We start from the raw sequence: 25,642 nt of genomic DNA on the forward strand, positions 1-25,642 counted from the left end.
GCCCTGACACCAGTTGAGGCTTCCAGAGAAATGAGAATGATAATAAATAAGTGTAAAAAGAGTTAACAACACACCCTTTAAGCCAAGAAAAAAAAATACATCAGGAGGGACAGTCACAATTGAGTAGACTGAGAGGAGGTGTGAGGGGCTGGACCATAGGGCCAGGAGGGAGAGAGGGCTGAGGGGGGTGAGGGTCTCCCTCCCAGCGCCTGGAGATGGGGAGGAGTGGAATAGGCTGTGGGTAGCAGCTGCTGCGAGTCTCCGCCCCGACCAAAGCAGCTGCTCCTCCTCTGCCCAGGCCCGGCCCGTGCTCTGTGGCCATGCACCTAGCAGGCACCTAGCGGGACAGTGGCGTCTGCTTCAGGGACATGAGCACCGAGCGCAGGCGGGACACATCTTTGCACTGCTTGCTGCTCTTGGGGTTGAAGTCACACAGCTGGGCCACCTTCTCCCACTCTGTGCCTGGGGTCTCCTCCTTAGATTCCTTCACGAAAGCCTCCTCGGATGCCCTGCAGGTGGAGATAGGACAGGGGGTTTTATAGCAGTCTGCCTTTCCCCAGCCCTTCCCTTGAGCAAGGCTGCTTTGCCCAGCCTACTCTGGGGCACTCTGTCCTCCCCAGCCTTGTGCCCCCCTGACTTCAGAGGAGGGCAGCCTTGGCGCAAGAGGAAGCCTAGCTTGGTCCTGAGCAGGACCTTGCTGTCACCTCTTCCTGGAACACCCTTCCCCCAGACTCGCTCCTGGCTTGCTGCTTCTTGCCATTCGGGTCTCAGTGCAGGCCTTACCTGCTCAGAAAGGTCTTCCCAGCCTAGGCACCTTCTGTTCATTACCTCCCTATCAGGAGTTCCCAACCTGGGGTTCCTGACACCTAAAGACCCTTGGAGGACCTAATGCAGGACCTTAGCTATTTTCACCATTTCCAAAAGCTTGGCAGAAGTAGGACACTGACGAACCACCTAACAGAAGCACCTAGTTCAGCATGGCCCGAATGCTCTGTGTGAGGATTCTCCAGAAAGACTGTGGTCAAATACCTATGGAAAACCCAGCTAAAGAGGATCTCTACAGCAAGACTTTCAAAGCCTTTAATACGCTGTGTGCATCATGACCCTCCAAGGTGGGTATGTGATGGAATCTACCACATCCCAAGCATATTTCACTACAGAGCCCCTTGTAGCCCAGAACCACCATTGTCTCTATGGCGTCTCTGTGGAGCCACAGCCTGGGGCATGAATGCTCCACTGGAGTCTGCTTTTGGTTGGAATCAAGTTAGGATGAAAACTGGTGGTCCTTCATCAGAAGTTCTGGTTGACAGTTACAGAAGCCACTGACTAAGGGACAGTGGGGAAACAAGTAAATACAGTATAGTGAACAAAATCTAACGTGGGACTCATTAAGAGAAAGACAATAAGGGATGCTTAGGTGAGGAGAGCTGGGTCAATGTTCTGTTTGGCCAGTGAGGGTCCCTCAGAAGTCCCTGGAAGCCCCCTCTCCATCTCAAGCAGGACCAGTTCTGCCGATGCCAGACACGACTGATGGCAGGAGCTCTCCACGGAGGAGCTGACCTCAGATCAGGTGACCTGGCCCCTCTCGAGCAATGCTGGCTGTGTGCTCATTTCATAGCCTGTAAAATGAGGATCACAGCTCTGCCCTATCAACTATTTCAGTGGCCTGAGAATTCAATGAGGTAGCAAGTGGGCCTGGGAAAAAGAGAAGTGCCGCGTGGAGCTGGGTGGCAGGTGGGGATGAGGGAAGCTATCCTAGGAGCTGTCCCTTCAGGGTCCAGAGGCTGTCCTCCATCCTTGCAGCTCAAAGTGTCCATGGTCCAATGGCATCAGCATGACGACACAGTTTGTCAGAAATGCTGACCCTTGGGCCTCCCCACAGTCCTGCTGAATCAGAATCGGGGTTTTCACCAGACCCCCTGGTAATTCACAGGCATGTGAAAGTTTGAGCCTGGGCGCAGTGGCTCACGCCTGTAATCCCTATACTTTGGGAGGCAGAGGCAGGTGGATCACTTGAGGTTGGGGATTCGAGACCAGCCTGGCCAACATGGTGAAACCCCATCGCCACTAAAAATACAAAAAATTAGCTGGGTGTGGTGGCAGGCACCTGTAATCCCAGCTGCTCGGGAGGCTGAGGCAGGAGAATTGCTTGAACCCAGGAGGCGGAGCTTGCAGTGAGCTGAGATCATGCCACTGCACTCCAGCCTGGGTGACAGAGCGAGACTCCGTCTTAAAAAAAAAAAAAAAGTTTGAGAAGCCCTGGTCTACATTCTCTCTTCAGGGCTCTCCTGGGTGCTCTCTGGGCCATTTGCTCAGGCTCAACAGAAGCATTGAGCACCCTGTGGTATTTCACAGCACCCATGCCCATCTGACATCCCCATCCCTTGCTGGAAGCCTCCCGTGGCTCCCCACTGCCTTCTGGATCAAGTCTCAGCTCAGCCTTGGCACAACAGGAGCTTTGCAACCAGCCCCAAGCCAACCACCTCTCAGCCTCAGCTCCCACCCATCCCCACCATTCTGGCCTGTAGAGCTTCAGCCACTGCAGCCAGCTGGGCCTTTTCTCTCCGGATGCCTTGGCCCCAGCTGCTCCTCCCACCTTCTCTTCCCACCCTCCCTGTCCAGCAAACTCCTTCTCACACTTGAAGGTCAGCTGAAGGTCTTGCATCTCTGAAGCCTGCCCAGGCTCCCCAGGCAGACAGTGGCTTCCAGAGCTCACTGTGTCCTTCCACGAGGCCCTTATCACAACACACTCCAGACCATGAGCACCATGGGGGGCGGCCTGTGGGTGTCTTCCCAATCTGGCACAAGGCGAGTGCCAATGAGTACTAAATGAGGGAGAGTGGAAGGAAGCAGACGAAGGCTCTGGTGTGCTCTGTGCCCTGTGAGAGGAGGCTTAGCCTCGACACACAACAGGCTGAGAGGGCACACCTAGAGTGAAGAACAGAAAGTACTTTCTCTTCAGCTCCAGAATCCCCACCGCCACCCTCCAGGATGCCTCTACCAATCAAGAGGTTGGCATGAGATAAAACCTGTTTGCCAACCCTGGTCTTGATTACTCATCACACCAAGTAGACCCAAACCTGAAACGTGAGCGGGCCTGTGGTGGTCTGGGCAGGGGCTGATGACCAAAGTCAGTGCACTGGGGCAGGAGGAAGAGATGGATGTCACAGAGGAGCAGCTCTTGTCCTTCACATGCCTCCAGCATCCCATGCTCAGTGTCTGTTTGTTCAATAAAAGACCCCTTCAATCGGGCATGGTGACTCACACCTGTAATCCCAGCACTCTGGGAGGCCGAGGTGGGTGGATCACCTGAGGTCAGGAGTTCGAGACCAGCCTGGCCAACATGGCAAAACCCTGTCTCTATTAAAAATACAAAAATTAGCCGGGCATGGTGGCATGTGCCTGTAATCTGACCTACTCGGGAGGCTGAGGCAGGAAAATCGCTTGAACCCAAGAGGTGGAGGTTGCAGTGAGCAGAGACTACACTACTGCACTCCAGCCTGGGTGGCAAGAGCAAAACTCCATCCCAAAAAAAAAAAAACAAAAAAAAACAAAAAAAAACCCTTCACCCCACACACTCACCAAGAGATATCTCAGAGGGAGGGAGTTTGGGTGCCTTGCCATTTGCCCCTCCCACATGGGAATGAGTGCCAAGCACATTCCTCTCTCTGCCTTTATCCTGCAGGGCTCTGATTTAGCCAAGCAGCCTCCAATTCGCTGGAGGGAAGGAGGTGGTTGGTGCCTGCACCCACCAGGGCATTTGCCTCCTGCTCTGACCATTGCTCCAAGCCCAGCCACACTCATTTATATCCCACAAGCAGGAAACTCAAGAAATTGTGGTGGCCATTCCCTCTCTAGCTCCCCCGACAGAGAAGCAAAAGGAACACGTACACGTAGCCGATGATATCAGCATCTGGCTGCTGGTAGAATGCTTTGTCAGCGATCCTTGAGGGAAAGGTTGAGGGAAGGGGTTAGGTGGGGGAAGACAGATGGCAAGACAGACAGGCAGGCAGAAGGTTAGACAGAGAGAGAGAGAGAGAGCATTAGTACCTCCCGGGGGAGAAGTGTTAGGAAGCATAGTTCTGGAAGGCTCAGCAACGATCCACAGACCCAAATAGGAGAACGGGGACCTTCACCCTGGCCCCAGCGCCTTCTCTAAAATCCATCCCTGATCGTGTTACTCCTGTTCAGACCCCTTCAGTGGCTCCCCACCGCCCATGTCACTGCCCAGCTCATCAGCCAAGGCCCTTACAACGTGAGCCCACAGGTTCCTGCCTTCTCTCCCACCACTCCCTGGCCCCGTTGTCCAATACATCACATTTTTTTCTTTCGTACCCAGGTCTAGAATGCGCCCCCTACCCCCTGCCCTTTTTTCCCTGATGACCTCCTAGTCATCTTCCAAAGCCCAAGTCCCAAGACACAGAGGCCCTCCCTGACCTGTTTCCTTGCTTCCATGGCCTTCGTGCAGAGGGCCCTAGTGTATTCGAGCTCAGTCAAACGTGTGTGTTTCTCCTCTGTGCCCTTTGAGGACATAAGACTGGGTCCTCCTTATCTCCGTCTCCTCAGTGCCTACCCCAGAGCCTGGCACGCAGCAGTTCCCCAGACAGAAGGGCAGCTTTTCCCACAACACGCCTTTCCCTTCCCGGAAGACCTTGTACCTTGAAGGGCCCAGCCTCAAAGGCAGGAAGCACTGGGCAATGTTCAGTCATGTCCCCACAGCCCCCTCATGTCCCCACAGCCCCCCTCATGTCCCCATAGCCCCTCTCATGTCCCCACAGCCCCCTCATGTCCCCATAGCCCCTCTCATGTCCCCATAGCCCCCTCATGTCCCCATAGCCCCCCTCATGTCCCCACAGCCCCCTCATGTCCCCATAGTCCCTCTCATGTCCCCACAGCCCCCTCATGTCCCCATAGCCCCCTCATGTCCCCACAGCCCCCTCATGTCCCCACAGCCCCCTCATGTCCCCATAGCCCCTCTCATGTCCCCACAGCCCCCTCATGTCCCCATAGCCCCTCTCATGTCCCCACAGCCCCCTCATGTCCCCATAGCCCTTCTCATGTCCCCACGACCCCCTCATGTCCCCATTAGCCCCTCTCATGTCCCCACAGCCCCCTCATATCCCCCTCTCATGTCCCCACGGCCCCCTCATGTCCCCACAGGCCTCTCACCGGTTGTTGATCTTGTTCTTCTCTACTTGTTCACTCTGGCGCTGGTTCCACTCCTCCAGGTCTTTCTTGGCCTTCTCCCGCCATTCCTGTTCTGTCACCTTAGATGCAGCATCTAGGACCCCACAGAAGAATGAGCGGCTGCTTTCCAGCTGGGATGCACAGGCCTGGCCACCCCGGCTGCTCCTCCCCTGGCCCCTGCCAGGCAGCCTCAGGGCCACACCGGCCCAGTCCCACATTAAGGCATGCAGGGTTCCATGCACTCCGAGGACTCCCCACACATTCCACCCCACACACAGCCCACCCAGCCAACCCCGGCCCAGCCCCGCCCTCACCCAGCTCTTGCAGCCGTTTCCTCTGCTCCTCTCGCCACTTGCGGATGCTCTCAGGCTCCTGGGTCAGCCTGTCAGCCTGGGCAATGGCTGCGTAGCCATCAGCAGGACCGTTGGCCTCCTACAACACAAACACGCAGCAGTCTATCCAGCCAGCACACCTGCCCCACTGTCTCTGCTGCCCCTGCTGGGGACTCGCTCATGTCTGGATAACTGGACCTCAAACCACCTCATACCCACCGTCTCCGGTGACTACACCTATCTTTGCACTTGCTGTTCCCTCTGCCAGCAACACTCCACCACCTGTGTGACTGCAGGCAACTTACTCACCCTCTCTGTGCCTGATCATTGCCTCCGGCCCAGTCATAGGCTTTGATACCCCCCAAGCAGGAGACTCAAGAAAGCGTGTGCCAGCTACTTTCTTTGTCATAAAATGGGCTAAATAACAGTATGCACCCTGATGGGAGGACATAAGGATGAAATGAGTTAAAAATTATAAAGAACACTGGGCGGGTGGCTCACACCTGTAATCCCCGCACTTTGGGAGGCCGAGGCGGGCGAATCACCTGAGCCTGGGAGTTCAAGACCAGCCTGACCAAAATGGAGAAACCCTGACTCTACTAAAAATACAAAAAATTAGCCGGGCGTGGTGGTGCATGCCTGTAATCCCAGTTACTCCAGAGGCTGAGGCAGGAGAATCACTTGAACCTGGGAGGCGGAGGTTGCAGTGAGCCAAGATCGCACCATTGCACTCCAGCCTGGGCAACAAGAGCAAAACTCCGTCTCAAAAAATAAATAAATAAAAATAAAATATAAAAATACTGCTTGGCACAGTGAGTCCCTTATGTTACTGTCATTAAAATCTCTATTGTGGTTGTATCAACTCCTAACAGTCCAAAAAGACCTCACTTTTTTTTTTTTTTTTTTTTGAGACGGAGTCTCGCTCTGTCGCCCAGGCTGGAGTGCATTGGCCGGATCTCAGCTCACTGCAAGCTCCGCCTCCCGGGTTCATGCCATTCTCCTGCCTCAGCCTCCCGAGTAGCTGGGACTACAGGCGCCCGCCACCGCGCCCGTCTAGTTTTTTGTATTTTTTAGTAGAGACGGGGTTTCACCGTGTTCGCCAGGATGGTCTCGATCTCCTGACCTCGTGATCCGCCCATCTCGGCCTCCCAAAGTGCTGGGATTACAGGCTTGAGCCACCGCGCCCGGCCTCTCACTTTTTTTTTTTTTTTTTGAGATGACGTGTCCCTGTTTCCCAGGCTGGAGTGCAGTGGCGCGATCTTGGTTCACTGCAACCTCTGCCTTCCAGGTTCAAGCGCTTCTCCTGCCTCAGCCTCCTGAGTAGCTGGGATTACAGGCGCCCATCACAATGGCTGGCTAAGTTTCTCCATGTTGGTCAGGCTGATCTCGAACTCCTGACCTCAAGTGATCCACCGGCCTTGGCCTCCCCAAGTGCTGGGATTACAGGCTTGAGCCACCATGCCCAGCCCAAAAGGACCTTACTTTATAATGTGTTTGTCTGTCTCTGCCATCAGGATGTCACCTCTGTCCTTTTCACTGCTGTGTCCCCAGAGCCCAGCACAGTGCCTGGCCCAGCAGATGCTCAGTAGATGTTTGTTGAGTAGAGAAGAATCCCTGAGATATGCAGCATGATCATAGCTCAGATCACACCATGGGGAAGAACGTGGACTCTGCAGCCTGGCTTTCTCGGTTCAGATGCCACCTCTCATACTATGAAATGTTTGTAAGGCCTGGGAGAAATTGCTTAACCTTGCCTGACTTTTGTTTTCTCATTTGAAAAATGGGGCTGGACATGGTAGCTCATGCCTATAATCCCAGCACTTCGGGAGGCTGAGGCAGGAGGATTGCTTGAGGCCAGGAGTTTAATACCAACCTGGGCAATACAGCAAGACCCTGTCACTATTTTCAAAAAAATTTTTTTAATTACAGAAAAAAAAGGCCAGGCACGGTGGCTCATGCCTATAATTCCAGCACTTTGGGAGGCCAAAGCAGGTGGATCACTTGAGGCCAGGAGTTTTTGAGACCAGCCTGGCCAACATGGCGAAACACCGTCTCTACTAAAAATATGAAAAATTAGCTAGGCGTGGTGGTTGCTTAGGAGGCTGGGACTTGGGAGAATCGCTTGAGCCTGGGAGGCGGAGGTTGCAGTGAGCGGAGATCATGCCACTGCACTCCAGCCCGGTCCAGAGTGAGACTCAGTCTCAAAAAAAAAAAAAAAAGAAAAAAAAATGGGAATAGACCAGGCATGGTGGCTCACGCCTGTAATCCCAGCGCTTTGGGAGGCCAAAGTGGGTGCATCACATGAGGTCAGGAGTCAGAGACCAGCCTGACCAACATGGTGAAACCCCATCTCTACTAAAAACACAAAATTAGCTTGGCATGGTGGCCCGCGCCTGTAGTCCCAGCTACTCAGGAGGCTGAGGCACAAGAATCACTTGAATCCGGGGGTGCAGGAGGTTGCAGTGAGCCGAGATCACACCACTGCACTCTAGCCTGGGCAATAAAAGTGAGACTCTGTCTCAGAAAAAAAGAAAAGGAATAATATTAAGAACACCGCTAAGAGCTGTTGTGATTTCATTAATATTTGTGAGACATTTAGAAGAGTGTTTGGTGTGGAGTGCTGGCTCAGTGAATAGTAGCTAGAATTACTACTATTATTATTCCCATTTTACAGGGGAGGAAACTGAAGCCCAGAGACATGGGACAATGTAGTGGCAGAGCCAGGGCTAGAGTCCAGGTCCCTGACTCCCAGGCAAGGGCTCTGCTCACGTCTCCCCACCCCCCTTGCCAGAGCTGGGGACCCAAAGCGCTGAGGACTATGAGCTCTGCTCACAAGGGTGTGGCACCCTCTGGTCTGGCAAAGCCTTTCCAATCCAGGCCCAGCCACACCCGCTCTGGCACCCACGCCCTCCGCATTCCTGTCTGCAGGCATTCCACTCCAGCCGCCCCGCCTTTGTCTCCTGGGGCTTCTGGCCTGCAATAAGTCTCCCCTTCCTCCTCCTTCAAGCAGTTATCAAAACTGCCATGACTGCCCGTGTTGTTTGACATCTTCTCCCCACAGGAGTGTCTGGCACACCCTCTGTCCTATGGCGCCCACCTATCCTCAGTGCCTGAATGAGCAAAGATCCCGCAGCCAGCAGGCGCCCGGTTCTGGGAGGAGCTCTGGGAGAGGGAACACAGATGGCACATCAGGGCTTCGGTCTCCAGCTGTCTGGGGAGTGAGGGACGGGCAGGCCCAGGACAGGGGTGCAGCCTGGCTCCTGGGATCATCAGGGCAGCTGGGCGCCACCCTTACTCCTCTTCCAGCACAGCACTGTATTTCAATTCAGAGACTCTCCCCAACATCCCAGGGGCCCTTCTGGGACCCGTACCCGGAGAACACAAGTTCACCGCTGCTCCTTTCTGGGAACAACGCTGCTCTGAGGCCAGGCTACAAGGACTCCTCCCAGCACCGCTGCCCAAACCTACAGAGCCTTCCATCTGCAGACAACTGCACTGTTACTTTGTGTATATGGGTTTACCCAGGTGCCCTGTTTTATTTTCTTCCCAACACTTACCTCTATCTAAAATGACTTGAGAGATCAGAGAAGTTGGAAATAAAAATAAAAATACAATGAAGGCAGCCATCTGACCACCACCCAATCCCCACTCCTCGAGCAAACATGTACTGAGCCCTTTCTCTGCGCCAGCCCACGTGGGTGTTCAGGAATCCCGAACGCCACTTGACTTCTCATTCCCCAAACTTGCCCCCACCCTCCGTCTGAGAAAAAGGCACCACAGTGCCCTTGTGGGGGAGGAGGAAGGGAAGAGAGGGTCATATCTGAGTGTTGTCTTTAGGGTGGCATCCACATGGCATCGAGACCTCAGCCTTTAGGTCTATGAGAAGGGGCAGTGGGGGCTGCCTCCTCCAATCGCCACTCACCCACTCGCCTTGTGTCGCACAACATTTTTACAAAACCTCCTTTGCTTTCTTGGATTTTTTGTTCCAGATGTTAAAATGAAAGCCTAGGGACAGTGAACAATTTCCCAAGGGTACTAAGGCCCCAGCCTCATGTTCGTCCTTGATTTCTCCTTCCTTCCCATGCCCTGAGCAAGTCATCAGCAGGGCCTGTCATCACAATCTCTAAAACTCTCCCTCCGGCCCTCACCACCCCTGGCCTGGACCACAGATGGTCTCTGCTTCCTGCAGCCTCATCTCCACAAAATGCCCGAATGACCTGTTCAGAGCCTAAATCCGATTTATCATGTCACACTTTAAAATATCCAAAGGCAGTCGCGCATGGTGGCTGGCGCCTATAATCCTAACACTTTCGGAGGCTGAGGCAGGCGCCTAAGCTCAGGAGTTCAAGACCACCCCGGGCAACGTGGTAAAACCCCATCTCTACTAAAATGCAAAAATTAGCCAGATGTGGTGGCAGGCGCCTGTAATCCCAGCTACTCAGGAGGCTGAGGCAGAAGAATTGCTTGAACCCGGGGGATGGAGGTTGCAGTGAGCCAAGATCGTGCCACTGCACTCCAGCCTAGGTGACACAGTGAGACTCTCTCAAAAAACAAATAAATAAAACTAAAATAAAAATAAATTAATTAAAATAAAACATGTGAAGGCTCCCTACTATGGCTAGAACAAAATTCAAGTGATCTGGTCTCTCCCTGGGCCTCTGATTTCTGTCCTCTATCTGTGTACTCTTGCCACACTGGCCTTCATGCAAGCTCATCCTGTATCCCCTCAGAGGCTTTGTCTGGAACATTCTTCCCCTAGAATCGAGGGTCTATATCTTCCTAGGGCTTCTTCTGCCTCCTGATTGAGGCCTTGGCTTGTTTACCTGTTTAAAATCTGTGTTTTCCCCCTTCCCTCCCCCAAAAAAGTAAGCAAGCTCCAGGAGGGCAGAGGCTGCCTGTTTCTACACAGCACCCAACACCGGGACGGCCTGGCTGCAGGAGCCTTTCAAGAATTTTTTTTTTTTTTTTTTTTTGAGACGAGTCTCGCTCTGTCACCCAGGCTGGAGTGCAGTGGCCGGATCTCAGGTCACTGCAAGCTCCGCCTCCCGGGTTCCCGCCATTCTCCTGCCTCAGCCTCCCGAGTAGCTGGGACTACAGGCGCCCGCCACCTCGCCTGGCTAGTTTTTTATATTTTTCAGTAGAGACGGGGTTTCACCGTATTAGCCAGGATGGTCTCCATCTCCTGACCTCGTGATCCACCCGTCTCGGCCTCCTAAAGTGCTGGGATTACAGGCTTGAGCCACCGCGCCCGGCCACCTTTCAAGAATATTGAATGAATTCACAGATGTTCAGGCTTGGGGACAGGGATGAGCGAGACATCTTCCAGGAAGTCGGGACAGGGAGTCCCTCGCAGATGAGAACCATGGCTGGGGAAGTGTGAACCTTGCTGGAACACAGGTCAGGTGAAGAGAGTGGGGGAGGGCACCATTCTTACCTGGAGATAGAGCACAGTGGGGAGAGATGGGGAAGGGCATTTCAGGCCAAGAGCCAGCACGTGTAGGAGTCACGTGGGCCTGGAGCCTTCGGGAAATCAATACACACATGCAGCCAGATGTGGGAGGAGAGGGGTGGAGAGGGGCCCTGGGCAGGAGTCTCTTTTCATCTGTATCCTTGAGGGCCTGCCATCTCCATAAAGCCTGCCCTAATTTTTTTTTTGAGGCGGAGTCTCGCTCTGTTGCCCAGGCTGGAGTGCAATGTCAGGATCTCGGCTCACTGTAACCTCAGCCTCCTGGGTTCAAGCGATTCTCCTGCCTCTGCCTCCCAAGTAGCTGGGATTACAGGCATCTGCCACCACACCTGGCTAGGTGTGGTGTATTTTTAGTAGAGACGGGGTTCTGTCTCTACTGTTGGCCAGACTGGTGTCGAACTCCTGACCTCAGGTGTTCCACCCACCTCGGTCTCCCAAAGTGCCAGGTTTACAGTCATGAGCCACCGCGCCTGGCCAAGCCTGCCCTAAATTAAGACTCCGGAGAACTTGCAATTAAATGGCTTTCTTTAATCTTCGCAACCCTACGTGGTTTTTTTTTGTTTTTTGGTGTTTTTTGTTTGTTTTGTTTTTTTTCTTTTTTGAGATGGAGTCTCTCTGTCATCCAGGCTGGAGTGCAGTGGTGTGATTTCAGCCCACCGCAATCTCCACCTCCCGGATTCAAGCAATTCTCTGCTCAGCCTCCCAAGTAGCTGAGATTACAGGCGCCCACCACGCCCGGCTAATTTTTGTATTTTTAGTAGAGACGGGGCTTCACCATCTTGTCCAGGCTGGTCTTGAACTCCTGACTGTGATCCAACCGCCTCAGCCTCCCAAAGTGCTGGGATTACAGGCGTGAGCCACAGTGCCCGGCCCTTTTCTTTTTTTTTTTTTTCTTTTTGAGACAGAGTCTCACTCTGTCACCCAGGCTGGAGCGCAGTGGCGTGATCTCTGCTCACTGCAACCTCCGCTTCCCGGACTCAAATAATTCTCTTGCCTCAGTCTCCTGAGTAGCTGGGATTACAGGTGGGCACCACCACGCCCGGTTAATTTTTTATTTTTAGTAGAGACAGGGTTTCATCATGTTGGCCAGGCTGGTCTCAAGCTCCTGGCCTCAAGTGATCCGCCCCCCTCAGCCTCCCAAAGTGCTGGGATTACAGGCAGGAGCCACCACACCCAGCCAAGTTTTATTCTTTTTGTTTCACAGGTAGGGAAACTCTATCTCCAAAGAGCCAAGGTCACCCAGCCAGGAAGTGACAGAGCCAGGATTCAAACTGAATTGCTGGGTGTGACTTGTCACATAGTAGCTAATAGGGCCCATGCACCACTTCTGTGATGCATGATTTGTGTTCCTGCTTGTCTCCTTCTCAAGACAAGACTAGAGACTGGGTCCCCAGCTCCGGTTGCCCCCAGGCCTCTGGCCCGCCTTCCTCTGGGACACACCCCCACACACCACCCGAAGCTCAACGAGGGGCTGGGTCAGGAATTTGTGAGAAGTGTCCAGGGCTACAGAGCACTTTCTCCACAGCCCTGTGTGGCAGCGGAGCAGAGCCTCTAATGCTCATTTTACAAATGAGAAACCAGGCTCAGAGCAGTTAAGTGACTAGCGCACAGCCAGCCAGCTGGGAAAAAGCAGAAAGTGAAAGTCCAGGTCTTCTGACTCCATCTAAACCTCTGCTGCAGCCTGCAGCCTGGGCGCGAGAACAGCCTTAAGGAAACTTCAGCCCCCACGGTGTCCTGCCCCAGGCCCAAGGTGCCAAGGCTGGCCAAACCGGGTCCACATCTCCACCCCTTGCAACCAGCTGCAAGGCCCACTGATGCACTCTAGTGAAGGCTATGCAGGGCTCACCCGAAACCTTTGGCCCCTCCTGGCTCTCCTGGCACGTCCCTTGGTGCAGCAGGTCCCAGGCTCGGGTGAACCCCGGACTGAATGACCAACCCTCTGCGGCTTTGCACATGCTCTTCCCTTGACCAAGGCCACCCACATCCCCATGGGCAGCCTCGGAACCCCCTGCCAGCGTCCCCTCACAGTTGCGTTCCCTAACTTTAGGGCAGGCTCTGGCGCCTGATCCTGGATTCAAGTTTTACCTCTTACTTTTTTTTTTTTTTTTTGAGACGGAGTCTCACGCTGTTGCCCGGGCTGGAGTGCAGTGGCCGGATCTCAGCTCACTGCAAGCTCCGCCTCCCGGGTTTATGCCATTCTCCTGCCTCAGCCTCCGGAGTAACTGGGATTACAGGCGCCCGCCAACTCACCCGGCTAGTTTTTTGTATTTTTTTTTAGTAGAGACGGGGTTTCACCGTGTTTGCCAGGATGGTCTCGATCTCCTGACCTCGTGATCCACCCGTCTCGGCCTCCCAAAGTGCTGGGATTACAGGCTTGAGCCACCGCGCCCGGCAAGTTTTACCTCTTACTATCTACACAACTTGAGCGAGCTGTTAACCCTCCTGATTAAAACAATAATGACAACCAACATCACAGGGAGTTGGGAGAACTCAGGGAGATCATGCACGTAAAGCTCTTGGTTGGTGCCTACACAGAGAAGAACTCAATCTGTTAGCTCCTAATACTTCCCCAGAGCCAAGCCCTCACCTTCCTGGGCTCCCATCTACCTCTTTCCAGGTCCCTATCTTCTATCAGAAGCGAGTGTGGGACCAGGCACAGTGGCTCACACCTGTAATCTCAGCACTTTGGGAGGCTGAGCAGGAGGACTGCTTGAGCCCAGGAGTTTGAGACCAGCCTGGCCAATACAGCGAGACAACATCTCCATAAAAAAATTTAAAAATTAGCCAGGCATGATGGCCCTCCCTGTAGTCCCAGATACTCAGGAGGCTGAGGCAGGAGGCTCACTTAAGCCCAAGAGGTCAGGCTGCAGTGAGCCTTGATCACACCACTGCACTCCAGTCTCAATTACAGAGCGAGACCCTGTCTCTCAAAAAAAAAAAGAGCTCTTTTTTTTTTTTTTGAGACGGAGTCTCACTCTGTCCCCCAGGCTGGAGTGCAGTGGCGTGATCTCTGCTCACTGCAAGCTCTGTCACCTCCCAGGTCCACGCCATTCTCCTGCCTCAGCCTCCCGAGAAGCTGGGACTACAGGCACCCGCCCAGCTAATTTTTTTGTATTAACCACCACGCCCAGCTAATTTTTTTGTATTTTTACAAGATACAGGGTTTCACCGTGTTAGCCAGGATGGTCTCGAATTCCCGACCTCATGATCCACCCGCCTTGGCCTCCCAAAGTGCTGGGATTACAGGCGTGAGCCACCGCGCCCGGCCAAGAGAGCTCTCTGGACACCAACTACCCAGTGGATTTGCCTCCATATCCATTTATTTGCTGCCGTAGCAGGTGTGTAGCCATAAAAGAATGTGCACTGACCAAATGAATAAATGACCAAACATATAAACCAAATGAATAAACAAGTGGCTGGGTACACAGGGGTGTGGAGGGCAGGGGAGAACGCTGGACACTCCATCAGAGGGGCTGGGCTTTACATCCCCCTTCTGCCGCTCACCGGACTCGTGACCTTTGAGAAGTCCCTTCCCCGGGCAGCTTGGCTCTCAAACCTGTTAAATGAGTGACAACATCCTACTACCGGTGGGAAGTGAGGCTCACGAGACGCTATGGAAACACTCCGCAGCCCATGGAGGGCGTGTGCGTGAGGGACAGCATGGCTGCTGTCGCCCGCTGTTCCAGTGTGGCAGGCCCCACGCCTGCTGGCCTCAGTGCACCGTGGCCAGGAGAGCACAGTGCCGCTGCCAGCAGGTAAAGCCCCGAGAAGCAGCCGCCACTCATTATTTCCGGGCTGCTCAGAACAGATTTTCCTGCCCCTGCCCCCACCCCTACCCTTGCCAGTGACAGCGTCAGGGGCCACAACTGGGCTCTCCTTTAATCACCTGAGCATCTCAGTGGGGAGATCAAGTCATGGCCAGGAGGGGTGGCAACCAGCAGAGCTCACCAGTGGCTAGAGCAATGTTCTGACCCCTCCCAAGCTCTGCAGAGAGAAAGGGGCAGGAATAGCCAGGACCAGAAGGTAGGAGGCGACAGTCAGGGCCAGGCTTGTCTCAGTCTAGCTCCCTAGAATCCCTCTCCTGAGGGACCCCTCTGCTGGGCCCACCCATGAAAGCCTCTGTGGACCCACACCAGCCAAGTGTGTGCTGCGACTCCAGGGACGGCCAAGAGGATGAGCCACATCCTTCTTTGGGATTGATCAGCTAAATCTAAGCTAAGCTGAGCTGCTAATTCCTCTAAGTAGCTCAAAGGAGGATGATGGGAGTATTAAGGGAAAGGAGAGAGGATCTGTGCAGAGGTGGGGAGGCAGAGTCCTGCAGGGCCCTTCTGTCCCTGCCCCTCCCTGGCTGTGCCAAATGGAGCTGGAATAGGTGTGGGCAGGCTTGTTCTTAGGCTGTGTTGGCAATCGGGTTTGCAGCTGGACCCGCTCGTGGTGCACGGACTGCAGAAAAGAGTAACAAAGGAAGCACAAAAGCTCGGTCCAGGATCCTTGAAAGTGTTGGGTGTGTACAGGCCAAGGTTTCTCCTCCCCAGGCAGGTGCAGGCCAGACCTGCTATGCTCAATCTTAAAGAGCTGGGGCTTTCCACCTGTGACCCAGCCACTGTGGCCAGCCAGTTCCAGCAACAGAGCGGTAATGCAAAGCACACCAGGTCAGAGGTCAGGAGATGTAGGCACACTGGGGCTTTGCCACCATGCTTCTGAGTGACTCAGTTCGTCTGTGACCCTGCCCTGCCTGTAAGGATTCTAGGATGGCACTGATGTGATATGATTTACAAATAAACACACCTGCTCTGATTCTTAGTAACAGTGAAAATAAGAGTTCTCACTGAGATTAGAAAAGAGGCCCAGGGTTCCTCAGATTCACCCAGGGCTCACCCAGGGATGAGGGGTTGGGAGGGAGAAGGCGGGGGGCCAAGTCAGTCAAAGGGGGTGCACTCCAGAACTGGCTGATTTCCTAGGTGACTTTGCATTCACCACTTCACCGCTCTGAGCTTCACGATGCTAATCTTTAGGAAAGGTAAATGATCCTGCTCAGAGTGTTCTAGGTACTTTTCTTTTTTTTTTTTTTTTTTTGAGACAAAGTCTCACTCTGTCATCCAGGCCAGAGTGCAGTGTGCGATCTCAGCTCACTGCAACCTCTGCCTCCAGGTTCAAGCAGTTCTCCTGCCTCAGCCTCCTGAGTAGCTGGGATTACAGGCACCCACCATCCTGCCTAGCCAATTTTTGTATTTTTAGTAGAGACAGGGTTTCTCCATGTTGGCCAGGCTGGTCTCGAACTCCTGACCTCAAGTGATCTACCCACCTCAGCCTCCCAGTGCTGGGATTACAGGCGTGAGTCAGTGTGCCCAGCCACGTTCTACATACTTCTGTGGTTCCAAGCATATCTCCAGCTCTGGGTCCACTTTAGGACAGAGAACTGTGGGGTCAACCAAAGTCCTTCTGAATGTGCCCAGAGCCTGGGCAGCCTAAGTCTCAGTGATCTACAGCCTAAGTCTCAGTGATCTACCAAGCTGCACAGCAGCAAATCCTCATTCTTTGACTCCCTCGGGCCCAACCAGACATGAAGCTGCTGAAGTCCTAGAGATCGACTTTTCCAGCTTGCTGATAGTTGAGTAATTTTCCAGAAACAGGACTTGGCCAGTTTCCCTGCATAAGGTACCAGCCCATCCCTCTTACATAAGAAAATAAGGATTGTTTATTCCCCCAGAGGATTTAAGAAGCCAGCTCCTCCAAGGCGGGGCTCAGAAGATCCCACAGCCGAAGTCCCCAGGATCAAGGGTCTTTGGCCCAGTCTGAGTGGGAATGAAGGCTCTGAGGGGAGGTTTAGCCCCACCAGGCATCTGGTTCGGGGGCTGAGGTGAGGATGATTGCACGCCTCTGTGGTCTGAGTTCCCTCAAAGTACTAAAATGGATTTGTGTGTGTTCAAGGGGAAGAGAGTCAGGCAGGTGCAGACAGAAGCAGTCTTAACTAGAAATACACTTACTAGGGTTTTCCTTTTTTTTTTTTTTTTTTTAAAAGACTGTCATGCCGGGCGTGGTGGCTCACGCCTGTAATCACAGCACTTTGGGAGGCCGAGTTGGGTGGATCACTTGAAGGTCAGGAGTTCGAGACCAGCCTGGCCAACATGATGAAATGCCGTCTCGCCAGGCACGGTGGCTCACGCCTGTAATCCCAGCACTTTGGGAGGCCAAGGCGGGAGGATCAGGAGGTCAGGAGATCAAGACCATCCTGGCTAACACAGTGAAACCCTGTCCCTACTAAAAATACAAAAAACTAGCCGGGCGTAGTGGTGGACGCCTGTAGCCCCAGCCACTCGGGAGGCTGAGGCAGGAGAATGGCATGAACCCGGGAGGTGGAGCTTGCAGTGAGCAGAGATCGCGCCACTGCACTCCAGCTTGGGCGATAGAGCAAGGCTCTATCTCAAAAAAAAAAAAAAAAAAAAAGAAACACCGTCTCTACTAAAAATACAAAAAATTAGCTAGGCATGGTGGTGGACTTCTGTAATCCCAGACTCAGGAGGCTGAGGCAGGAGACTCACTTGAACCCAGGAGGCGGAGGTTGCAGGGAGCCAAGATCGTGCCATTGCACTCCAGCCTGGGCAATAAGAGCAAAACTCCATCTCGAGAAAAGAAAAAAAAAAAAAGACTCACCCAGGCCAAGTGTAGTAGTGTAATCATAGTCACTGCAGCCTTGACCTCCCCAGCTCAAGCAATCCTCCCACCTCAGACTACTGAGTAGCTGGGACTATAGGCACACACTATTTCCCCAGCTAATTTTTCATTTTTTGTAGAAACGGGGTCTTACTATGTTGTCCAGTTTGGTCTCAAACTCCTGGACTCCTGCGATCCTCCCACTTCAGCCTCCCAAAATCTGGGATTACAGGCGTAAGCCACTGTGCCCGGCTGGGTTTTCCTTTTTTGTGCTATAAAAACACTTAAAGAATTTTTAAACAACTCAGCGAAAGTGAATGCCCTTTTCTTATCCCCATCCCACCCCGCCCTTGGGGCTAACCATTCTTAACAGCTGGTACACATCCTTTCAGATATGTAGTGCAAACTTGTTGTTTTTTTTTTTTTTTGAGACAGTTTTGCTCTTGTTGCCCAGGCTGGAGTGCAGTGGCGCGATCTCGGCTGACCGCAACCTCCGCCTCCAGGGTTCAAGCAATTCTCCCGCCTCAGCCTCCCAAGTAGCTGGGATTACAGGCATGCGCTACCACGCCCAGCTAATTTTGTATTTTTAGTAGAGATGGGGTTTCACCGTGTTAGCCAAGATGGTCTCAATCTTCCAACCTCATGATCTGCCTGCCTTGGCCTCCCAAAGTGCTAGGGTTACAGGTGTGAGCCACCACACCTGGCCCAAACATATTCAAAAAAAAAAAAAAACCACAGGACCACACTGTGTATATTATTCTGCAAGCTGCTTTTTCCACTTAATATATTGTGGACATCTTTTCGTGTCAATACAGGAAGCTCTGATTGCCCTTTTATTTTTTATTTATTTATTTTTTTTGAGACGGAGTTTCACTCTTAATCTCCCAGGCTGGAGAGCAATGGCATGATCTCAGCTCGCTGCAACCTCCACCTTCTGAGCTCATGCAAATCTCCTGCCTCAGCCTCCCAAGTAGTTGGAATTACAGGCACCTGCCACCATGACAGGCTAATTCTCTGTATTTTTAGTAAAGATGGGGTTTCACTATGTTGGCCAGGCTGGTCTTGAACTCTGACCTCAAGTGATCCACCCACCTCAGTCTCCCAAAGTGCTGGGATTACAGGCGTGAGCCACTGCGGCCAGCCCTGATTGCCCTTTTTAACAGCAGCATGGTTTTCTCATCTATCTATTCAGTCCCCTGATGCTGGACACTTAGGTTGTCTCCAATTTGTCTGCCATTATAAATAATCCTGCAGAGAATCTGGGTGGCCTTGTCCAATTATTTCCTTTGGGAAAATTCTGGAAGTGGAATATCTGGACCAAAGGGCCCGCCCTGTGTGTGGAGATGGCCTGGGTTCTGCCTCCCGTCAGTGGTACATGGTCAGGGAAGGCCTTGCGCTGCCTTCATCTCATGCCACCGTGGGCTACTTGACCTCTCCCTCCCAAAACCAGACATCACCATGGGCAACTTGAGGTTACTCCCCATCAATCTCGATCACTAGTGGTCCTTATTCTTCTTCCCTGCCCTCTACATGACAAGAAAACATGCCAAAAACCTTTCTCTCTATGTTCCCACCCCAACGCATCAGATATAATGAACAGGAGAACTTGGAGCTGTAAGCCTACAACAATGAGGCTTTAAGTTACTGAGATCGGGGCTGTTGGTCCTCACCGCTGCTGAGACAGAGCCTTGCTTACCCGAAATACATCTCCATTGACTGTGGTCCCCATGTCCTCAGAACCAGCTGGAAAGAGAACAAGGAGATAGCATTACTCACTGTTTAGCTTATAGCAAGCAGGAAATGGTCCTACATTAGCCCCTCAACCCAAACTCTGTGTATACCCATGTATATATTGACCCACATATAGGAGACATAACGGATATATATATAATTTAGGCTCAATCCCCTCCCTGACTGTTTACAAAGCCTCTCACAGCCATTAGTACATTTTATTTTCACCACAGCCCTGCAATGAAATGGTTGTCAACCCATTTTACAGATACTCAAGCTGAGGCTCAGACAGGCCATGCGATTGCTCAAAATCACCCAGCCAGTAATAGCTCCTTACCTACCCGAAATCACCGACCCCTGGCCATGGCTGGGAATGGCCAGATTACCTGTGGAGCCTGTGCTGGTGAGTAGGCTGAGCTGCTGTAAGCTCAGGGTGGGGGCTATACTGGATAAGGAAAAGAGGGGCCTACGTGTCTCTGCCTGTCCCTGAGGTGCCTTAAGCAACTGCTCCTCCTGGGTGAGCAGGAGTTGCAGTTCCCACCAGACAGCACCTGGCACATTTTTTCTCTTTGTGCCCTTCCCAGAAGGAATGAAGTTTGCCCTCAGCAGTGACTCCTCCCTGTCCCTTTCCTTGACATCTGATTAGTCACCAATTCCTGGGGCTTCGGCTACAACAGTGACATTCACAGCTGCCCTCCACTCTCTCCCGCAGCTCAGCCCCAGGCCCGGCCCTCAGCATCTTGCACCTGCACAACTGCTTTGCCTGCTAAATAGGGGCAAACAGCTGGGAAGACAGAACTGTGTCTCTTTCTCTTCTCCTGTGTCTTTCCCAGAGACCTGCACGCACTTGTGCCTTTGCAGGTGCGCAGTCATTATCTGTTGAATAAACAAGTAAATAAATGCATGAAAGAAAGACAACGAATGCACGGCTTTTGCCCATTCACAGGCCCCCTTGACTCCAGCCTCTCCCATCCCTGTTTCAAACCAACTGCCAGGGCTGACAGTCCATAAAACATGCACTTACCTGTGCCTCTCCTCTGACTCAAAATGTCATGAAAACAAACTCCAAAGAAATCCACTTCCCATGGACCACAGTGGCCTGTAGCGTCTGCTCCTGCCTTGGGGACTTTGCAGGTGCTGTTCCCTCTGCCTGGAAGGCTGCTCCCTCACTCCCTTCAGCTTCTGCTCAAATGCTGCCTAATTAAAGGCCTCCCTGACCACACCCCCATCCACCCCTTGGGCACCCCTTCCTATTCCTCCAGCAGTATTAAGTGCACTTACTACAGCCTGCTGTTTATTTGTCTATGTGTTTATTATCTGTCTTCCCCCATCGAACAGACCCTCCATGAGGGTGTGGACTTGCTTTCATCCATGATGGGGCCCACCACCTGCAACAGTCCCTGGCACATGACAGAGACTCAATAAATATTTGCCAGATGAATACATCTAACCTGGAACATGAGGATCTCTACAATCTGGCCCTGCCCTTTCCTGGCTCACTTCCCACCAGCCCATCCCACAAACCCTAAATTCTGGTTTCCTCCTTCCCCAAACACACCACCCTCATCTCCATGCTTTCGTCCTGCTTCCCTCTCTAAAGAACGCTTTTTTGGATCCATTTATTCTCCAAGGTGCAGCTCATAAGTCACCTCCTCTGGGAAGCCCTCTTTTGCTTCCTCTACTTCCCTAGGCACTTATGGTAGGTCTCACTTTTGGGGTATTCCAGGATATCATACAGTATCCCCCACCCTCTTGTGCAATTACTTATGATCCCCAGGGTCCGTGTGTACCCCGTTACCCAGTTCTGTGTCCTACTCAGCTCCTCAGGGTTCCAGCACGGAAGGGGTGAGCAGTGACTGTTGGCTAAATGCAAATTGAATTGTTCTTTTGAGGCCTGCTGTTATCTGCAAGGCTCTCAAAAACTGCGCTGCCTCCTAGCAAAAAGCCATGGAGGCCACATGAGGTTATGAGGCAGATAGTCAAACAGCCCTTCACCAGCCAGAGAGGGCCGTGAGCAGTGACAGTGTGTTTGGCCTGGGGACTGAAGGGAAGGACACTTAATCCCATGGAAATAATCCCCCGGTGACATAAATCATAATTGACTTTACTTTCAGAGTCAAACAGTGATGGATTCCAACCAACTCTGTCAGCTGTCACCCCCACTCCTTCTCCTGCATGGGTGTCCTGGCCCCTAAATCACAGTGGGACCAATAGGGTTTCAGTGGCAGCATCTTCCGCAAAGGGGCTTCTTCTGCAGGGCCGTCTCCTCTAGCAGGGCCTCACGTTACCGGGGTCTGTCTATTTCCTGGGATGCCGGTCAGTACACTTGGCCTTCTCAAGAAATTGCACCACTCCACTCCGCCCTGATCAACCCCAGTCTCAGACCCCACCTCTGCACGCAGCTGCCTGGAGTCTACCCTGACCGACAGAAAAAGTCTCTGCCCAGCCTCAGCCTCCAGAGTGTTCCTCTGGAGAAGCCGTTTCGGCCTCCTTGGGAGTCCACACACACCCACACAGCGTTCCAAGTACCTGTTCCCACAGGGCTCTCCACCCGCCCACTGCACATCTATCACCAGGAGTCCACACTCACAGGCCGGCAGAACAGGACTGAGGCAGAGGCACGTCCCGGGGATAAACCCCTGGATGTTTGCTTCCCTCAGCTGCCTGGCCCATTTTGGAACAAGGGCAGAGAGGGTCCAGAACATTCCTGTGAGCTTACTGAGGCCCAGCGGGGGAAATGGGCTTGCCCAGAACTGACAGGCAAGTCAGAGCCAGGCCTGGTGCTCAGAAAACTGGGTGTGAAAATGGAAACCTACCCAAGGCTGATGAATGGAAACAGTGTCCATCATCCAGATCACCCAGGGCCACAGGCCCCGCCAGAGAGGAGGGGCTCCCTGCAGCTCCAGCACAGGTCTACAGCAGATCCCTCTTTCCCCAGGGGCACCTGAGCCCAGTGGCAGCACAGAGACTGCTAATCTGAGGACCCCAACATCCAAGAGAAGGTGCCTCAGAGGTACTGACTGGCGGCTGCTGCTAGAGCCAGTTTTTGCTCAACTCCCAGCAGGCCAGGGCGCTTTTTCTCTGCCCCATCCAGGCTCCTGGCACACATCCCTGGTCAGGGGAAGATTACCTGTTCAGCACTGCGTAGGCTGAGAAGGTCAGATCAATTCTAGTCCATCTGGCCACCCACTGAGCCACCATCCCTCAACACCTCTCTGTTCCCCGACCTGACTAAGGAGGGCAGCTGAGGCTTTGCAGAGTCAGCAGGTATGTGCCTGGGAGACCCTCAGAAGGCTGTCTCCCCACCAGCTCCCTGGAAGAAGCAAGCGTGTCTGTTTCTCTCCTTGTCACCTCGGGTCTGAGGCCAATCTGTGCCCCATCTCTGCCAAGGACAGAACTTCCCTTCCCGTCCAGGCTCTAAGCCCCCGGAGCCCCACCGTCCTGGGAGAGGCCACAAACTGCTCAGCTGCCAGAGGCGTCTGGCTGCCCTCGGCCTGAATCCCATCTTCTCTCTCCTGAGGTTCTGGCAATGGCTCCCCTCAGCAGGACCTCCCCACAAGGCCTCCCTCCTCTTCCCTGCACCCCTCCCCCAACAGGCCCCAGGGAGCCAGAATGAAGGGTGGTCTCACAGAGGTGTGGACCAATGAATACTGGTGCATTAACTGGGGCAGGCATTTCTCAGCAATTCCCTGGGACAGGGCAGGGTCCGTACTGAGGTGCTGGAAGCTGCCACTTCAGAAGCCCTCCATTGCTGTCTCAGACAGGTGGCAAAAGACCCAGTGCTTCTCATCCCACATCCTATCTCCTCCCAAGGAGGTGACTGCTACACATATTTTTTTTAAAGACAGGGTCTCACTGTTGCCCAGGCTGGAGTGCAGTGGCATGATCACAGCACACTGCAACCTACCTACACCTCACAGACTCAAACGATGCTCCTGGCTCAGCCTTCCCGAGTAGCTGGAACTACAACTACAGCTACATGTCACCACGCCTGGCTAATTTTCGTATGTTTTGTAGAGATGGGGTTTCACCATGTTGCCCAGGCTCCACAGCATTTGAAAGAGAATGGAGCCCAGAGTTGGGAGGTGTGGGATCAAGCCCTAGATCGGTCACTCCTGGCTGTGTGGCTCTGGGCAAGATACTCAGATTCTCTGGGCCACCAGTTTCTTGCATGTTACAAAAGCCTGGTTACATTTCTCATATCAAGGAGACACAGAGATGCTTCAAACTCCTCAGCCACAGGGACTGTCTTATTCATTTCTGTATCCCTAGTGTCCTGGCACACAGTAGGTGCTCAGCAAATGTTGAATGAATACACACATGACTGTGAAGAGCCTTGTAAACACCATTAACCAAAATATATCTATATGTATATATGTCAGCACTATTACAACAGGTCCATAAACCACTCCAAAATGACATTAACAGGAAGTAAAACCTGTTTTGGATGCACCCATGAAAGTGATGTCTACGTTTTTTGTTGTTGTTTCTTGAGACGGAGTCTCGCTCTGTCACCCAGGCTGGAGTGCAGTGGCGCGATCTCAGCTCACTGCAAGTTCTGCCTCCCGGGTTCACGCCATTCTCCTGCCTCAGCCTCCCAAGTAGCTGGGACTACAAGCACCCGCCACCACGCCCGGCTAATTTTTTGTATTTTCAGTAGAGATGGGGTTTCACTGTGTTAGGCAGGACGATCTCGATCTCCTGACCTCATGATCCACCCGCCTTGGACTCCCAAACTGCTGGGATTACAGGTGAGAGCCACCGCGCCCGGCTGATATCTACTTTTTTACTAAATATTTCACAAAATCATTCTTGCTAGCCAGAACCAGGGCAGGAACATCATTGATAAAGATGATCTCTCAGGGACCAGGCATGAACTCTGAAGTCTGAAGCCAATCACAGTAAATCATGATAGCTCCGGACCACGTTTGGAAAACCATTAAGTCGACAACTACAAAACCCTGAAGAGCCCTACCACATCTGACTGATGCCTCTTTGCCGCCCACACTCCGGTGTCTAACTCAGAGCCAGACACTTGGAAGGCAGTGTGGTCAGGTGGAGAGGGCTTCGAGTCTGACAGAAACAGGTTTAAATTCACGGCCAGGTGTGGTGGCTTACACCTGTAATCCCAACACTTTAGGAGGAAGATGTGGGAGGATCGCTTGAGCCCAGGAGTTCAAGACCAGCCTGGGCAACACAACAAGACCCTATCTCAAAAAAAGGAAAAGAAAAAATACATAAAAAATAAAAAGAATCAGGTTTAAATTCTTGATCTGCCACTTATTAGTTATTTCAATAGCATACCCCTTTGAGTCTCAGTTTTACCATCTCTGAAATGGGTTCAGTAACGTGTATGAAGTGATTAAATGTAACCAAGGCGCTTAGCCCAGCGACTGCCGAATGGCAGGTGGTCACGGGGGAAGGTTAGTGACTTCCTGGAGCACCCAGGGTCCTCTTTTTTCCCAGCTGCAGGAGAGAGCTAAGCCTGAGGGGCCAGGAGGGCTGTGTTCTGCCCACACCTGCACACTTAGCTGGGAGCCTGGGACAGCCAGGCTATTAGAAGGCTCAGGAGGGACTCTCAAAACTGAGCTGGGGTTGGATTCCAGAGCCGGGCAGCGGGGAAGCTGGCCTGGGGATGAAATGTCATGACCGAATTCCTGTCCCGGGAGTCACCGGATCCACAGCCCCAGGGGAGGCCTCATCCCCAGCTCGGAAGTGCTACATGGAGAGCTCCAAGAAGATTCTTCCCCACGTCCCCCAGCTCCTGCCCCGGCTGGCCTAGAGCAGGCTCTCTACCCTGTGCCGCTGGGCCCCGGCCGGGGTCCCCCGGGTGCGCGCCCTGAGCCCCGCTCCAGGCCCCGCGCTGACTCACCCCCACTCGTGGGGCCCAGCTGCGCGGGGGCCGCATGGCTGCCGGCAGATGCCCCGAAGCCCTCGTCGTTCTCTATGCCTGCAATCTCGCTCTCCTGCTGGGCCAGGAAGGCGGCCGCCGGGTCCTCCTCCGCCGCCTCCGGGGCCCCGCTCTCCGACGACGAGAAGAAGCCAAAGTCATCAGCCATTTTCCCCGCGCCTCTGCCGGAGCCTCCGCTGCGCTCGGCTCTGCCCGCGCCTGCCCCGCGCTGCGTCCGGCGGCCGCGACGCTGTCACCCGAGCCGCGGGGAGCCGGCTTCGGCGGGGACGAGCTTGGCGCGGACCGCACTTCCTCTCCGCCACCGGGCCCGGCTGGCTGTCACTGCGGTGCGGGCGCCGCGGCGGGAGGAGCGGAGCCGGA

The 25,642-nt window shown here is 53.4% G+C and overlaps 1 protein-coding gene and 1 long non-coding RNA gene across 3 annotated transcripts; both read right to left on the reverse strand.

Annotated features, from left to right (window-relative positions):
* Nucleotides 1-13: 13 nt before the first annotated feature.
* CLTB (clathrin light chain B) lies at nt 14-25,605 on the reverse strand. Of its 2 annotated transcripts, XM_005558591.4 has the most exons (6): nt 25,244-25,605; nt 19,337-19,383; nt 5,502-5,619; nt 5,170-5,281; nt 3,892-3,945; nt 14-509 (listed from the first exon to the last, which is right to left on the reverse strand). In XM_005558591.4, the coding sequence occupies exons 1-6, from the start codon at nt 25,428-25,430 to the stop codon at nt 338-340; spliced, it is 690 nt and encodes a 229-aa protein (XP_005558648.1). In that variant the 5' UTR covers nt 25,431-25,605; the 3' UTR covers nt 14-337. The 2 variants fall into 2 exon arrangements, with proteins under 2 accessions (XP_005558648.1, XP_005558649.1); XM_005558592.4 differs by lacking the exon at nt 3,892-3,945.
* On the reverse strand, nt 12,169-13,850 carry LOC141407105 (uncharacterized). The gene is made up of 2 exons (XR_012414378.1): nt 13,389-13,850; nt 12,169-13,071 (listed from the first exon to the last, which is right to left on the reverse strand). It is a non-coding gene; the product is annotated as an uncharacterized lncRNA (long non-coding RNA).
* Nucleotides 25,606-25,642: the final 37 nt, after the last annotated feature.

This window comes from Macaca fascicularis, chromosome 6 (genome assembly GCF_037993035.2).
Source record: "Macaca fascicularis isolate 582-1 chromosome 6, T2T-MFA8v1.1".
NCBI classification, from domain to species: Eukaryota; Metazoa; Chordata; class Mammalia; order Primates; family Cercopithecidae; genus Macaca; species Macaca fascicularis.

Coding starts and splice junctions, on each gene's coding strand:
- CLTB (XM_005558591.4), bottom strand. CDS start 25,430: ATGGCTGATGACTTTGGCTTCTTCTCGTCGTCGGAGAGCGGGGCCCCG. Junction 19,384..25,243: donor GCTGGGCCCCACGAGTGGGG/GTGAGTCAGCGC, acceptor TTCTCTTTCCAG/CTGGTTCTGAGGACATGGGG. Junction 5,282..5,501: donor GAAACGGCTGCAAGAGCTGG/GTGAGGGCGGGG, acceptor GTGGGGTCCTAG/ATGCTGCATCTAAGGTGACA.